The sequence below is a fragment of the Pseudophryne corroboree genome, chromosome 5 (genome assembly GCF_028390025.1).
Source record: "Pseudophryne corroboree isolate aPseCor3 chromosome 5, aPseCor3.hap2, whole genome shotgun sequence".
Classification (NCBI taxonomy): Eukaryota; Metazoa; Chordata; class Amphibia; order Anura; family Myobatrachidae; genus Pseudophryne; species Pseudophryne corroboree.
The window spans coordinates 322,840,244-322,855,541 of record NC_086448.1 but is presented as its reverse complement, the minus strand read 5'-3'; the positions used below and the strand labels follow the sequence as shown (position 1 = coordinate 322,855,541).

General features: G+C 42.7%; 1 protein-coding gene across 4 annotated transcripts in view; it reads left to right on the top strand.

Annotated features, from left to right (window-relative positions):
* Positions 1-15,298, top strand: part of ELMO1 (engulfment and cell motility 1) — a 910,002-nt gene that overhangs the window by 472,145 nt on the left and 422,559 nt on the right. For all 4 annotated transcript variants that reach the window (XM_063922511.1, XM_063922512.1, XM_063922514.1 and 1 more), the window contains one exon: positions 1,257-1,365. In XM_063922511.1, the coding sequence (XP_063778581.1) occupies positions 1,257-1,365 (109 nt within the window). The remainder of the gene's footprint in view (positions 1-1,256; positions 1,366-15,298) is intronic.

Genomic DNA, 15,298 nt, shown 5'->3' with positions numbered 1-15,298 from the left:
GGGAGAATGTAATAGAGTGCAAGAACCTGGAAGTGCGGAGCTTCGGCACGTTCTCACGTATTTTAAAAGCGAAAATCCGTTACATAGTAAAACCAGCATTGTTTTGCCATGTAACTGAAAGTATCACACTTCTTGGTTCTCGCACTCTATTACATTCCCCCCATAAGGTTTTCCTGTAATCCTGTTTAAATTATTGATCCCAATCATGTTGATCAGCATTAGTGGCCATTTTGAACCCAGGTACGCAGTGTTTAGAGGCCAATTTAATATAACATCAACAAATTGGTTGTACAACATTATGAGTATTCCAATGATATATCACTCCCAATCTCCTTTCTGAAGTGACCCCCGTTATTGCGTATATCGCGCTATTAGTAATCCGGTTTAGCTGCCTAAAGGGTGAGGGTGCCTCGCTTCTCCTGGGGTAGCGGGCAGAAATGATGATACCACACCCCTGAGCAGAAACAGAATGGGCATGGAAGGAGGCGGAAAGAATTGAATACTGCCTATGTATTTTAGTTGTAGTTTCAAACTGATGTATATATTTAGGGAAATTTAGGCTGGGTACACTGGAACGTTCGACTTTCACGACGATTTCCCTTGAGCCCAGAACAATTGAGATTGAGCGTACACACTGTGCAATTTTACCAAACAACCAAATTATATATTGTATGAGAGATATCATTGCTACTCTACACACTAGAACAATCACTGGCTAATTTAAATAATGGGAATATCGTCAACACATCTGCTTGGCAGTACACAATCCCCAATAAGCACCAAATCGTTAGTGATATTGCTAGGTTTGATGTGCAACACATCAAACCTGATGACCTTGCATGCAACCGCAGGAGTGCACATATTCAACGTACACACTGAGCGATGTAGGCGTTATGTCTGTCCGAACTGCCCTACTGGTTGACTTTATTTGGCTAGTACTGAAAAGGTAAAGTACTACTAAAGTTCTGAATTTAATGTGTTTTGGGTAATGTGGGAACAGTCCTACCCATATGAATAAAGACTATTTATCTGTATTACATATTCCCTTTTCAATGCACTGTTACAGCATTTTATTTATTTTTTATTGTTTGCAGCAATTATTAGAACGTAGCAATTCAGTTTTATTTTCTGACCCATAAAACAGTATTTTGTTCTCTCATCCTTATCCACCGTTGTCTAGTGTACAATTTAATCTGACTGGCATGTTTGGTGTGACGTGATGTTAATTGTCAGTATGGCAACCATTTTCATTTCAGATTGTCTTGGAAAATAGCAGTCGGGAAGACGAGCATGAATGTCCTTTTGGCCGCAGTAGTATTGAACTAACCAAGATGCTTTGTGAAATCCTCAAAGTGGGAGAGCTGCGTAAGTGTCATGCCTTTACTTCTGTGTCTTTACTATTTAAATGCAAATGAGTCTGGCTCTAAGGGCAAGGATCTTTGTCGGATAGTGTCTGGTTTTCATAATTAAAGACTTTCAAGCATTTTAAACATGAATACATTCATAATGATACATATATTTAAGTGCTAGACTGCCCTAGTAATATGATTTGTTGCACAATAAATTGTATTAGACTAGTGGCATGTGTGTCGGGTGCTCTGACAAAGGGGGTAATTCAGACCTGATCGATCGCTAGCTGTTTTTTGCAGTTCTGCGTTCGCATAGTCGCCGCCCACTGGGGAGTGTATTTTAACTGTGCAAGTGTGCGATCGCATGTGTAGCAGAGCCGTACAAAAAAACTTTGTGCAGTTTCTGAGTTGCCCAGAACTTACTCAGCTGCTGCGATCACTTCAGCATGTCTGGGGTCGGAATTGATGTCAGACACCCGCCCTGCAAACGCTTGGACACACCTGTATTTTTCCAACCACTCTCAGAAAACAGTCTGTTGACATCCACAAATGCATTCTTCCTGTCAATCACCTTGCGATCGGCTGTGCGAATAGATTCTTCGTAAAACCCAGCACACAGTAACGATCCGCTTTCTACCCGTGCGACGCGCCTGCGCATTGCGTTGCATACGCATGCGCCATTCTGACCTGATCGCAGCAGTGCAAAAAAACACTAGCGAGCGATCAGGTCTGAATTACCCCCAAAGTTGCATCATTGAGCAGTTTTACTGTGGAACTTGAGTTCCGTGAAACAAATCTAAAAATCACATGATAAACTGCATTGTAGTGCATGACATTTTCCTATAAGAATTGTTGGCCAAAACTTTTTGTGAAACACACCTGTAACACCGATAATTTAATAGTTAACAAGCTTTACTTTCTTTATAATATGCTAATCCAACCACTACTCCTGGCAAAGGTGATCTAGTTTATCATTGACTGATGCTACCAAATGTAACTCACAGACTCTGATATTAATACACAAGGCAACGATATTTTGGCTAATGTCGAGTTTTATGTGCCTTTTTATTTCTTCTTCTCCATTGACGTTATGCTCATACTGTACCTCCTTCAACTGTTTTGGCCACTGTAGTTGTTTTGGATGTACTGTAAACTACACTGCGCTAAAGTCAGTTCACCTCTTGAGGTAAAGTTATAGCTTTAATCCTAATAACAATAAAACATGTATCACCTGTACTTGAAACATACATACATACATACATACATACATACATACATACATACATAGAATTTGACGGCAGATAAGAACCACTTGGCCCAACTAGTCAGCCCTTATCACCACTTGTTAGTGGAAGTGAGCTTTCAGCATAGTGTGTGTGTGTGTGTGTGTGTGTGTGTGTGTGTGTGTGTGTGTGTGTGTTGTTAGCATTGGCAGTAATAGTAACTTGATAAAGCTTTCCAAGGATGTTAAACAGAAAATAGTGCTATTTTAGAGATGATGATTAGAGGCATGTAAAATTCTCTGGCCACGCCCACATTACAGAGTTTTCTTTATTCAGGAACCAAATAGAGGCGTTCTTAACAAAAACATATCTTATTGTCGTTCTTCAGCTGTGTGCCTAATGCTGGGTACACACTGGTCGATGTATCGCCGTTCAGTTAAACGCCCGATACATATCGTGGGTGTGTACCCGTAATATCTCTGTAAACTACGTCATTCACAGACATATCGCATCGGCCGTACAGCACAGTCGATATGCCTGCAGATATATCAGCGCATCATGCTGTGTGTACAGGTGGTCAGTACACTTGCTGCGGATGCCAATGTCACAGCTGTGCGGGCAAATTCAGATGCCCTCCCTGCTACATGAAAGGGACTGACGTATCGAGCGGCTGATTGGTTAGTGTGTACACCGAAAAATCTGTTAAGTCGACACTGAAAGTGGGCTGGGCACAAGAAAGTAAATAATAATATTAGAATATTATTAATAATTGGCTATTGAATTATAGTACACTTAACTAGATGGCATCCTTTACACCTGTTGTTTAACCTGCTGAATGCCAACCATGCATCCATTGTGTGCATCATAATCCAGGCTTAGACTGCCATTCGTGTGATCCATACAGTAAGTATGGAGGCTTTATAGTATGCCCTAGTTTTGATTGGTTTTACAGTTTATCTACTTTAATTGTATTCCATTCTATTTTCTCCATCTTTGCCATGCTACTCAGCAATACTATGTATTCAACTTCATCAGCCTTATCACATTATCAGCTGAGCATATGGATCAACTACTGTATCACTTTGTAGGTGGCTCTTTTTAAAATGTCACAATTGTAATGTATATTGATCCATAGAGATGTAAATGTTTGGGAAAAAAACATGCATGCATACTATTAGGTTTCGTATTCATCTTAATAGGTCACCATAGCTTTAATGGTGAATACAATTATGTTAATTGAATTTTTTCATAGTATTGCCATATAGTTGCCTTACTTTGATTTCAGATCCATTTTCATTATTGGCACTTTGTGTACTGTATCTTCCAATAACTCTTATTTAGGTTTTTGGTGATGTATACATCGTGTTCTCATCTTTGTTTTTCTTTCTATTCATCTACTAACGCAATGAGATAAATGCTTATGCATGTATTTGTTTTGTTCTACTGACCATTTAAGGTGAACAAAATACTTTCTTCTAGATTTCTTGATTTATAATAACAGCATTATATTTAACTTTATATGTAATCCATGACTAATCCTAGCAGATTTTGTCTGCTCCCTGTAGTATACAACAAAATCCATTCACTTTGCCTTAATCCATTAGTATTTGCAGCATTTGAACATAACTTCCAAGGACAATTAATGTCAATCAGATATACTGATGTGTCCTCTTACATATTTGTTACATTACACATAACGTGTGAGTTCTGTGTAACTCGGTAGTGCCAAGCGTCTTCATTTGAATTTTTTCCTGCAAAAATGCATTATAGATGCAAAGTAATGTAATCGGATGCACAAACAGTTTCTGATGATTAAAACGATATGCAGCATGCCTATGTTCTGTGTGTGACTGTGACTGTATTTGCATACAAAATGCTATACTACAACGTTTTCATGGAAAACATTGTAACATAGCATTTTGTATGCAAATACAGTCACATGAAAAACATTGTAACGTGGCATTTCGGATGCAGATATAGTCGCAATTACACACAGAACATAGGCATGCCACATATCATTTTAAACAGCAGGAGCTGCTTGTGCGTCCTATTACATAATTTTTCATCTAAGATGCATTTTGGGAGAAAAAAAAACGAAGAAAAAAAAATGTGCATTGTACGCTGGTAGAATGTCTATGAGAGACATCTAATTACAGGTTACCGAGACTGAATATCAACTTCATTTTCTGTATATGCAGAGAAACAGCCAGAAAAATGCATCTTACCAAGCCATAGCACATTCTTCCTTTTTTCTCTTTACATGCCTATGCACACAGAATGATAAGATTGGGTTGCAAATCATTGGTACACAGACGCTGCATAGTTACCATCATAAGTAACCACTCACCCGCCTATCAATAAATCACATAGGTTCAGGTAACCAATACCTCTAAAAACTTTGGGAATCCTTTCTGTTGATGCCAATAGATGGACATCTTCACTGTCTTTGCCTGCCTGTCTACTTTACTCTTGTAGATCTCCCTCTGTCTTGTGTATCACCCTCTCTATGGGGTATATGCAATTGCGGTCGAATTCCCGAAATTGTCGAATTTCGGGTCATTTTCGCCCCAAAAAAAAATTTGCCTATGCAATTCAGTGCTTTCCGACCAAAAAACGGACTTTCAAAATTCGACTTTTTGAAATTCGAATTTTTGCAAATTCGACTTCTCTGCAATGATACAAGTGCTGCAATTCGACCAAAGCATATTCAATTCAAGTTTGGAAATTCGACAGCAGTGCTTTTAGACAGCAAATTCGTCATTTTCAATCCGCCACACTTTGGAGGGTGAAAACAATAAAAAAAAATTTAAACATGTTTTTTTTGGTGTTTTTTTTTTTAGGAATAGCATATCTATTTATATTAGAAGGGATTAGGTAATTTTTTATTTTTTTTTGGAGGCACAAATATAATTTATATATTTTTTAAAATATTTTTATTTTTTATTTTTTCATTGCTGGAACGGTAAAATCCTAAAAAAAAATGGCGTGGGGTCCCCCCTCCAAAGCATAACCAGCCTCGGGCTCTTCGAGCTGGTCCTGGTTCTAAAAATGCGTGGAAAAAATTGACAGGGGATCCCCCGTATTTTTAAAACCAGCACCGGGCTCTGCGCCTGGTGCTGGTGCCAAATATACGGGGGACAAAAAGAGTAGGGGTCCCCCGTATTTTTAACACCAGCATCGGGCTCCACTAGCTGGACAGATAATGCCACAGCCGGGGGTCACTTTTATGCCGTGCCCTGCGGCCGTGGCATTAAATATCCAACTAGTCACCCCTGGCCGGGGTACCCTGGGGGAGTGGGGACCCCTTCAATCAAGGGGTCCCCCCCCAGCCACCCAAGGGCCAGGGGTAAAGCCCGAGGCTGTCCCCCCCCATCCAATGGGCTGCGGATGGGGGGGCTGATAGCCTTTTTTGATAATGAAAAGAATATTGTTTTTTCCAGCAGTACTACAAGTCCCAGCAAGCCTCCCCCGCAAGCTGGTACTTGGAGAACCACAAGTACCAGCATGCGGGAGAAAAACGGGCCCGCTGGTACCTGTAGTACTACTGGAAAAAAAATACCCAAATAAAAACAGTACACACACACCGTGACAAGTAAAACTTTATTACACACTGCCGACACACACATACTTACCTATGTTCACACGCCGACATCGGTCCTCTTCTCCATGTAGAATCCACGGATACCTGAAAAGAAAAGATCAATATACTCACCTCAACCAGGGTCCAGAGATAAATCCACGTACTTGGCAAAAAAAGAAAACGAACACACGGACCACCGGACTGAAAGGGGTCCCATGCTGACACATGAGACCCCTTACCCCGAATGAGACCTGTCAGTGACAGCTGTCACACAAAGGTCTCTAAAGCCAATCAGGAAGCGCAACTTCGTTGCGCTTACCTGATTGGCTGTGCGCTGTCCATTATATTCAATGGTGGGAACTTAGCGGCTAGCGGTGAGGTCACCCGCCGGTCAGCGGCCGACCGCGGGTAACCCCCCGGCTAGCCGCTAAGTTCCCACCATTGAAACTAATGGAGCGGCTTTGCGATGCGCTGTCACAGCACAGACAGCGCACAGCCAATCAGGTGAGCGCCACGGAAGTAGCGCTTCCTGATTGGCTGAAGGGACTTCAGTGACAGGAGTCACGTGATGTCCCGGCATTCGGGAGAAAGGGGTCTGATGTGTCAGCATGGGACCCCTTTCAGTCCGGTATGGAGCGGGTATTTGCGGTTTGTTTTTTTAACAAGTACGTGGATTATACTCTGGACGTGGATGTACCTCTGGACGCTGGAAGGTGAGTATAATTTTTTCACAGGTACCCTCGGATCGTCGGAGACCGTGGCAGTCGGCGTGTCAACATAGGTAAGTATGTGTGTGTCGGTAGTGTGTAATAAAGTTTTACTATCAAGGTGTCTGTGTACTGTTTTTATTTGGGTATTTTTTTTCCAGTAGTACTACAGGTACCAGCGGGCCCGTTTTTCTCCCGCATGCTGGTACTTGTGGTTCTCCAAGTACCAGCTTGCGGGGGAGGCTTGCTGGGACTTGTAGTACTGCTGGAAAAAACAATATTCTTTTCATTATCACAAAAGGCTATCAGCCCCCCCATCTGCAGCCCATTGGATGGGGGGGGACAGCCTCGGGCTTCACCCCTGGCCCTTGGGTGGCTGGGGGTGGGGGAACCCTTGATTGAAGGGGTCCCCACTCCCCCAGGGTACCCCGGCCAGGGGTGACTAGTTGGATATTTGATGCCACGGCCGCAGGGCACTGTATAAAAGTGACCCCCGGCTGTGGCATTATCTGTCCAGCTAGTGGAGCCCGATGCTGGTGTTAAAAATACGGGGGACCCCTACTCTTTTTGTCCCCCGTATTTTTGGCACCAGCACCAGGCGCAGAGCCCGGTGCTGGTTTTAAAAATACGGGGGATCCCTGCCCAATTTTACCCCGCATTTTTAGAACCAGGACCAGCTCGAAGAGCCCGAGGCTGGTTATGCTTTGGAGGGGGGACCCCACGCCATTTTTTTTTTCCGGGTTTTTCCCGTTTTTTAAAATCGCGGCAAAATCCGCCAAATCGGCCGATTTTCGCCCGCGGTTCTGGCGAATCCGTTTTTCATTGAATATGGTGAATTCCGGCAGCCACCTTCCGGAATTCACCTGTCGAATTAAGTCGAATTAAAAAACGGCGAAAAATTGCCGCGATTCGCCGTGAATTGCATATACCCCTATATCTTGTATCTCACACTCCCTGTTTTGTGTCGCACAATCTTTCTCTCTCTATTTCTCTTATCTTCTACTCCTCCTCTCTCTTGTATCTCTCCCTCTCTTGTATCTCTCCCTCCCTTTTGTTCACTTCTCTCCCTGACTCTCGTTCGTATCTCTCCTCCTTCTCCCTCCTCCCATACCACCTCTTCCCGAGGGGTATCTGTTCTATTTCGGAAGATGGTCTGTTTTAGCCTGGAGTCCTTGCAGTCTGACAGGTGGAGGTGTAATGTTTTTATTTAATGTCTGGTTCATACTATGCTTCTTCTCTTACTGCCAAAACATATTCCTACCCCAAATTCGCTGGAGCTTGATTTTTGGCACTCCTTCTGCTGGGGGTGGACGGTTCACAGCCCTTGTGGCAGAGATGGTCCAGGTGAATGCCTGGGGGATGAGACATCCCGTTGTGAAGCAATTCTTTTGTTATTCCCATACTCGTGGCTCGTTCTCTAGGATAGACCCTGCCTATGTCTTCTCCAACCTGCTGCCTAAGTTGTCATTGGTCAGCTATGAACCTGGAGGGATTTCGGATTACTCCCCACTTGCACTCAATCTGTACTTGGGAATTCGAGGCAGCAACCCTTCTGGAAGCTTAACCCATTCTGATTCCCACATATGGAGGTTGGCTCGGAATTGGCCTGGAAGGGCTACTTCTCTACTAATAGTGGTTCAGCTGGGGTGGAGGTGATGATGGATGCCTTTAAAACCTTTCTAAGGTGCACATTGATTAAACATGTAGCAGAACTTAAATCCTTTTATAAGCACCAAGAGCTAGAACTAGAAGCCTCATGTAAAAGGTTATAAGTTGAATATTTGTCCAGTGGTACAGGCTTCTCCAAATTAGCCTTGCCTGCTTTGCAAAAATAATGGAATGATCATTTGATCACCAAAACTCATTATATACTTCTGTTTGCTGCTCATTCTCAGTCTTCATTGGCTGAGAGGCCGGGGAGTTATCTTGCTCATTAGCCAGGGCTGAATGTTCCTCACCCACTGTAGTGGAGGTTGTTGGTAAAACAGCTGAGATACACAGATGTCCCTCCTGAAATTGTTGTTGTGTTTGCTCATTTTTATCACTCCCTTTTTGCTTCTAAATGGTCATGTAGTATGGAGGGTTTGTGTTCTTATATTGCTGCTATCTCCATCCCTACTTTACCCCTTGAGGCTAGGGAATTCTTAGATTCCCCATTTATGCTGGAGGAAGAAGAAATGGCCCTTTGCTCCGTCCCTGGGAAGGCTCCTGGTTTGGATAGTGTACCAATTGAGCTGTATAAAAAACATGCTCGCTTTTATTTGCCCTGTCTATTGGAACTTTATTACCTACTCTTTGATAATGGTACACTTCCACAGTCCATGTTGGAAGCTTTTGTGATTGTTCTGTCCAAACCAGGGAAGGATCCAATATTTCCCGAATCTTACCATCCTATTTCCTTACTCACCATGGTTGTAATAATTCTGCCCAAAATACTAGCGACTAGGCTTAAGCAAGTGATATTGTTTATAATCCACCCAGACCAGATGGGGTTTATGCCAGGCAAATCAACCTCCATTAATGTAAGAGTCTTTCACAGACAGGAGTCATCTTCGGTGATTGTTTCCCTCAATGCTGCAAAGGCATTTGACTCTGAGTGGCTCTATCTATGGGAGACTAAGAAATGCTGTAGTTTAGGCCCTAGATTCATTAAATACAGTAGATTCAGCTTTTGTACTCTGCTCCCTTAGCTTGATTTTTCGATGAATGGTTTTATAGCCTAATGCTATAAATGATAGTTCTCGATCTCATTAATTACTTTTGTGATTTCTCTGGCCTGTCCGTAAACCTTTTGCTGCAATAGGTGGATAATGTCAATTACTTGAGTGTTTGGCCTTCTAACACACCTCAGGATTTTATTTCGCTTTATGTCACGCCTCAATTGAGGTACTTGAAAGCTCAGGCAACGGTTTGGTGTTTACTTTCCCACTTGTTGTCGGGTTGTGTCAATCTAATAAAACTGTGGTACTCCCCAAATTTTCAAACATTTTTCATAATTCTCAGTTTCTTCTTCCAACTCTGTTTTTCTTTTTGGTAGCTAAATAGTCTAATTTCTTCCAAGTTGTGGGCAGATCAATTGGCCAGAATACAACTCAATGTGCTTACGACATTGAGGGTGTTTGATGGGCTTGCGCTTCCACATTGCCAGTTATACTGTTCCCAGTGGGCTTACTTATGTTGGTGGCTCAGAAACCCAGATCCTATGGCGCTCCCTATACTTCTAGTTGTGGGCCTATCCCACACCCCTCTACAAATTCTGCTATTTGGTAAGGAAACTAGAATCGGTAGCCCTTTAATTGTCCAGGCAATATGGGTATGGGAGTGTCTCTCAAAACTGTTGGGAGTGGAGGGTCATTACTAAGAATGCCAAATTGATTTCTCACAAATATTTAAAATGCCCGCTCTAATATATATTGTAGACGCCAGGCGCATCTTATTACCATATACGATAAAAGTGCGCTGTAAATCGCAAAACACTGTATCCCATAAGAGAAAACAATACACCCACACATTATCTGAGTTACAAAAGCTCGCTCATTGATGTATATATTTGTTATTAAAAGGATATGGATTCAATATATATTACAAAGTACAGTATACCTATAGTTACATGATTACAACTCACACAGTAAGCAGTTAATACATAAAGTTACATACAGTTACATGCCAGCATACAATACCATTATCCTTAAGTTATATAAATTCGTCTTTCCATATCGCTCTCTCTCTCTCTCTCTCTCTGTAAAGTAATGCTGGGACTCCATCTTCCTCTGAGACCAAAACAGGTACTACCTTCCTGTGTGATCAGCAAAATGTGTTATCTAGTTTGGGGGAGGGGACTCTCTCTCATTCATGATGAGTCACTAGTTTCTTTGTATATGCTGAACAGGTTCAGCCTTTGGGACGTCCAAAGGGGCTGGCTTGAGTTTCCTATCCACCACCTGTTTGGAATATCTATTGTTCTAATAAAAGTGATTTTAGCTTTTATACATTTAATCATAATTATCCGCTGCCATGTCCCACAACTTCACAACAAGCATCAAATTAATCTACACATCAATCTGGTTGCCTCAATAGTAAACATGACAGGTCTATCTTGTTTCGTTCAAATAATACACATTCATGACATTAATTCATTAGATAATTTTAAATCATCATGATGTCTGGCGCTTGATATTATTATAATTATGTACTGTATTAAATAAGTGTCGAATCCATCTCTGTGGCATGTCCATGTAAATGCGTGTGTTACCATGTATTGCTGTGCTCGCTGCGTGTATTTGCAAGTATAGCGACTTATATGTGTGTAGTTTGTATGTTCTCTTTATGTAATTTTTTTTATTTTACTTCGACATTACCCAGATATACCATTATTGCATTCTAAAGCTTTGCCTGAACTGTACTATACATCTCAATGAGGTTAGGGGTTAGTGGGGGGGGGGGGTATCTCTGTGGGTCAATTATAAACTTAAATCATTTAGTCAGTTAAAGCAGTGGTTTGGTTTGCCCTTTGTCCATCCACTTCTTCAGGTTTCTACAACTCAGACATGCCCTGTCCACTCAATTTTCTGATGCCACCATGGGTATTCAGGACTCCACCAATAAAAAAAAATTATGATGTACATAGGCTTTCGCAGGTCGTTGTACAATTTGGCAGTCAACTCTGAAATTTATAAAGGAGGATAATTGCAAAATGGCTTTGGCGTGCCCTCGTATTTCCATTGTGTCTAATCGTTATAAGCAAATACAATTGTTTTTATCACCTAGGATATACCTAACCCCAATATGTCTGTGTAGATTTGGTGGTAGGGAAACTTCTCATTGTCCTAAATGCAGAGCTGCTTGCTGAGGGTACATTCTGGCATCTATTATGGGATTGCCCTCTGACGTCTTCTATTTAAACTGAGAAATAGGGGTGGTGTCTTCCACCGGTGTCCCCTGTGTGGTGTTTACCCCTGTAGTCTGCACGGGTGGCAGTGGATATCCCAGCTGTAGGGATCTCGTCGCTCAGCATACCGATGCTGGGATCTCGACTGCCAGGATACCGACAACTATTTTCCCTCTTGGGGTGTCCACAACACTGCGCCACTGTGCCCTCAGCGTGGTGAGTGCAGCGAGCCTGCAAGGGGCTCTTTTTTTGCTCACCCCACTGCCGGCATTCCAGTGGTCGGGATCCTGGCGCCGGTATGCTGGGTGTCGGGATCCCGACAGCCGGCCAAGCGTAGTAGACCCGTCTGCACAGTACTTGATGGGGATGTGTTGGACAAATTCACTAAACAATATGTTATAAATACTTGCAGTCTGGCAAAAGTACGTATAGCCTGTACTTGGATGGCCTCTACAGGTTCAGTGTTTAGCCAGTGTAGCTGGTAGCAAGCTGGGTTGAACACGGATTCAACCCGGTCAGCAGTGCAGTGTGAACGGGTAAGCTGGGTCGATGTGACCCGGCAGCCGTTCACTTCATAGGAAGAGGCTGCACTTGAAGATCGTCTCATCTCAAAGTGCCGCCTCAGCATGTGTCGGTAGTGATGTCACCAACCCGGCAATAAGCCGGGTTGACTGCCAGTCTGAAAGGGCTGGGTCGCACCTGGGAAGGACCCATGTACAAAATCCAAGTTGCGACACAGCAATGCGGTCTGAAAAGGGGGTACTAACTACAAATGCGGAGTTTAAATTTAATAGCATCTGGGCTGATTAGCTTTACTCAGTTTCTCAAATCACCCTTGGAGCTAGACTTTGTCTCTGTTCCCATTCCCTAATCATATTTTTTTTAGCAGCTCTGGGAGATTAATATTATTTGATGTACCTATTTTTGCCTTGGTCGTTTCTATGCAGCTGTCTCATTCCATTTTGTCTGGGATACGCTTCCTAATGTGGTTATGCATATCATACTTTTCTATTTAATGTAATCTAAGAAGTGCACTTACAATATTATTTTTTTATATTTTTTTGTTTTTATTGTTCTATTCGTATTTGTACTGTATGTACTCTATACCATGTTAAATCTTACATACTACTTACAAAAACATCAGACTACAGTACATCCAATGTGTTGTAGGGAATGACGCACCATGTTTCAGTATAGACCAGTGGATTCCAAACTGGGTGCAATGGCCTCGGGTACTTGCAGGGGTGCCCTGCGTTAGTGGTCCAACCCACCCAGGCCAAATTGACCATAACAATTTTTGGTTAATGTAGTAGGCAAAATCAGTGCTTGTGGCTTCCAGTCATAAAATATGTGGACCAACAGACGTGAATCCTGTCCCTTACCGCATAACTGAACCTAAGGAATAAACACATTTTGCTTAATTTAATATATTTTGCTTGCTCTTTCAATAAGAAACTTTTGACCTAGGGGGTGCCGTGAAAAAAATACTGATACTCTAGGTTGCTGTGATTCAAAAAAGTTTGGGAACTACTGCAATAGACAATCCATACTATGGGGTCTATTCAGAGATGGATGCAGAATTTGCTTCCATAACAAATTCCACCGGGATGCAATTGCATGGTGAAGGGTCGCACCTGCACACAATGGGCCTAATTCTGAGTTGATCGCAGCAGCAAATTTGTTAGCAGTTGGGCAAAACCATGTGCACTGCAGGAGGGGCAGATATAACATGTGCAGAGAGAGAGTTAGATTTGGGTGGGGTGTATTCAAACTGAAATCTAAATTGCAGTGTAAAAATAAAGCAGCCAGTATTTACCCTGCACAGAAACAAAATAACCTACCAAAATCTAACTCTCTCTGCAAATGTTATATCTGCCCCCCCTGCTGTGCACATGGTTTTGCCCAATTGCTAACAAACTTGAGGCTTCAAGCAACTCAGAATTATCCCCCATAGCCGCTGCATGTGCGCATACCATCTGGATGCGGCTGTGCCCAGGTCTGAATCAGTCCCTATATTTGGGTTGATTTCTGTGTAACTGCTCAGGAAACTAAATGAAAACAAGAAATATAGGTGAAAATTAGAAAATTAGAATATCGTGCAAAAGTTCATTTACTGTATTTCAGTAATTGAACTTAAAAGGTGAAACTAATATATTATATAGACTCATTACATGCAAAGTGAGATATTTCAAGCCTTTATTTGTTATAATTGTGATGATTCTGGCTTACAGCTTAAGAAAACCCCAAATCCAAAATCTCAGAAAATTTTAATATTACATAAAATCAATAAAAAAAAGGATTTTAAATACAGAGATGTCAGCCCTCTGAAAAGTATAATCATGCATATGTACTCAGTACTTGGTTTGGGCCCCTTTTACATGAATTACTGCCACAATGCGGCATGGCATGGATTCTATCAGCCTGTGGCACTGCTGAGGTGTTATGGAAGACCAGGATGCTTCAATAGCGTCCTTCAGATTTTCTGCATTGTTCGGACTCATGTCTCTCATCTTTCACTTGGCAATGCCCCATAGATTCTCTATGGGGTTTAGGTCAGGCAAGTTTGCTGGCCAATCCAGCACAGTAATCCCACGGTCATTGAACTAGGTTTTGATACTTTTGACAGTGTAGGCAGGTGCCAAGTCCTGCTGGAAAATGAAGTCAGCATCTCCATAAAGCTTGTCTGCTGAAGGAAGCATGAAGTGCTCTAAAATGTCCTGGTAGACGTCTGCGTTGACCAGCAGATGACATGGCTCCGCAAATCAACACAGACTGTGGAAACTTCACACTGGACTTCAAGCATCATGGATTGTGTGCCTCTTCATTCTTCCTCCATACTCTGAGAACTTGGTTACCAAATAAGATGCAACATTTGCTCTCATCAGAAAAGCGGACCAGTTCTTTTTTCTCTAACGTCCTAGTGGATGCTGGGGACTCCGTCAGGACCATGGGGAATAGCGGCTCCGCAGGAGACAGGGCACAAAAAGTAAGCTTTTAGGATCACATGGTGTGTACTGGCTCCTCCCCCTATGACCCTCCTCCAAGCCTCAGTTAGGTTTTTGTGCCCGTCCGAGCAGGGTGCAATCTAGGTGGCTCTCATAAAGAGCTGCTTAGAAAAAGTTTTTTAGGTTTCTTATTTTCAGTGAGTCCTGCTGGCAACAGGCTCACTGCTACGAGGGACTTAGGGGAGAGAAGTGAACTCACCTGCGTGCAGGATGGATTTGCTTCTTAGGCTACTGGACACCATTAGCTCCAGAGGGATCGAACACAGGCCCAGCCATGGAGTCCGGTCCCGGAGCCGTGCCGCCGACCCCCCTTGCAGATGCCGAAGTTGAAGAGGTCCGGAAACAGGCGGCAGAAGACTTTCAGTCTTCATAAGGTAGCGCACAGCACTGCAGCTGTGCGCCATTGTTGTCGGCACACTTCACACCAGCGGTCACTGAGGGTGCAGGGCGCTGGGGGGGGCGCCCTGGGCAGCAATGTATAATACCTTTTTCTATGGCTAAAATACATCACATATAGCCCTTGAGGCTATATGGATGTATTTAACC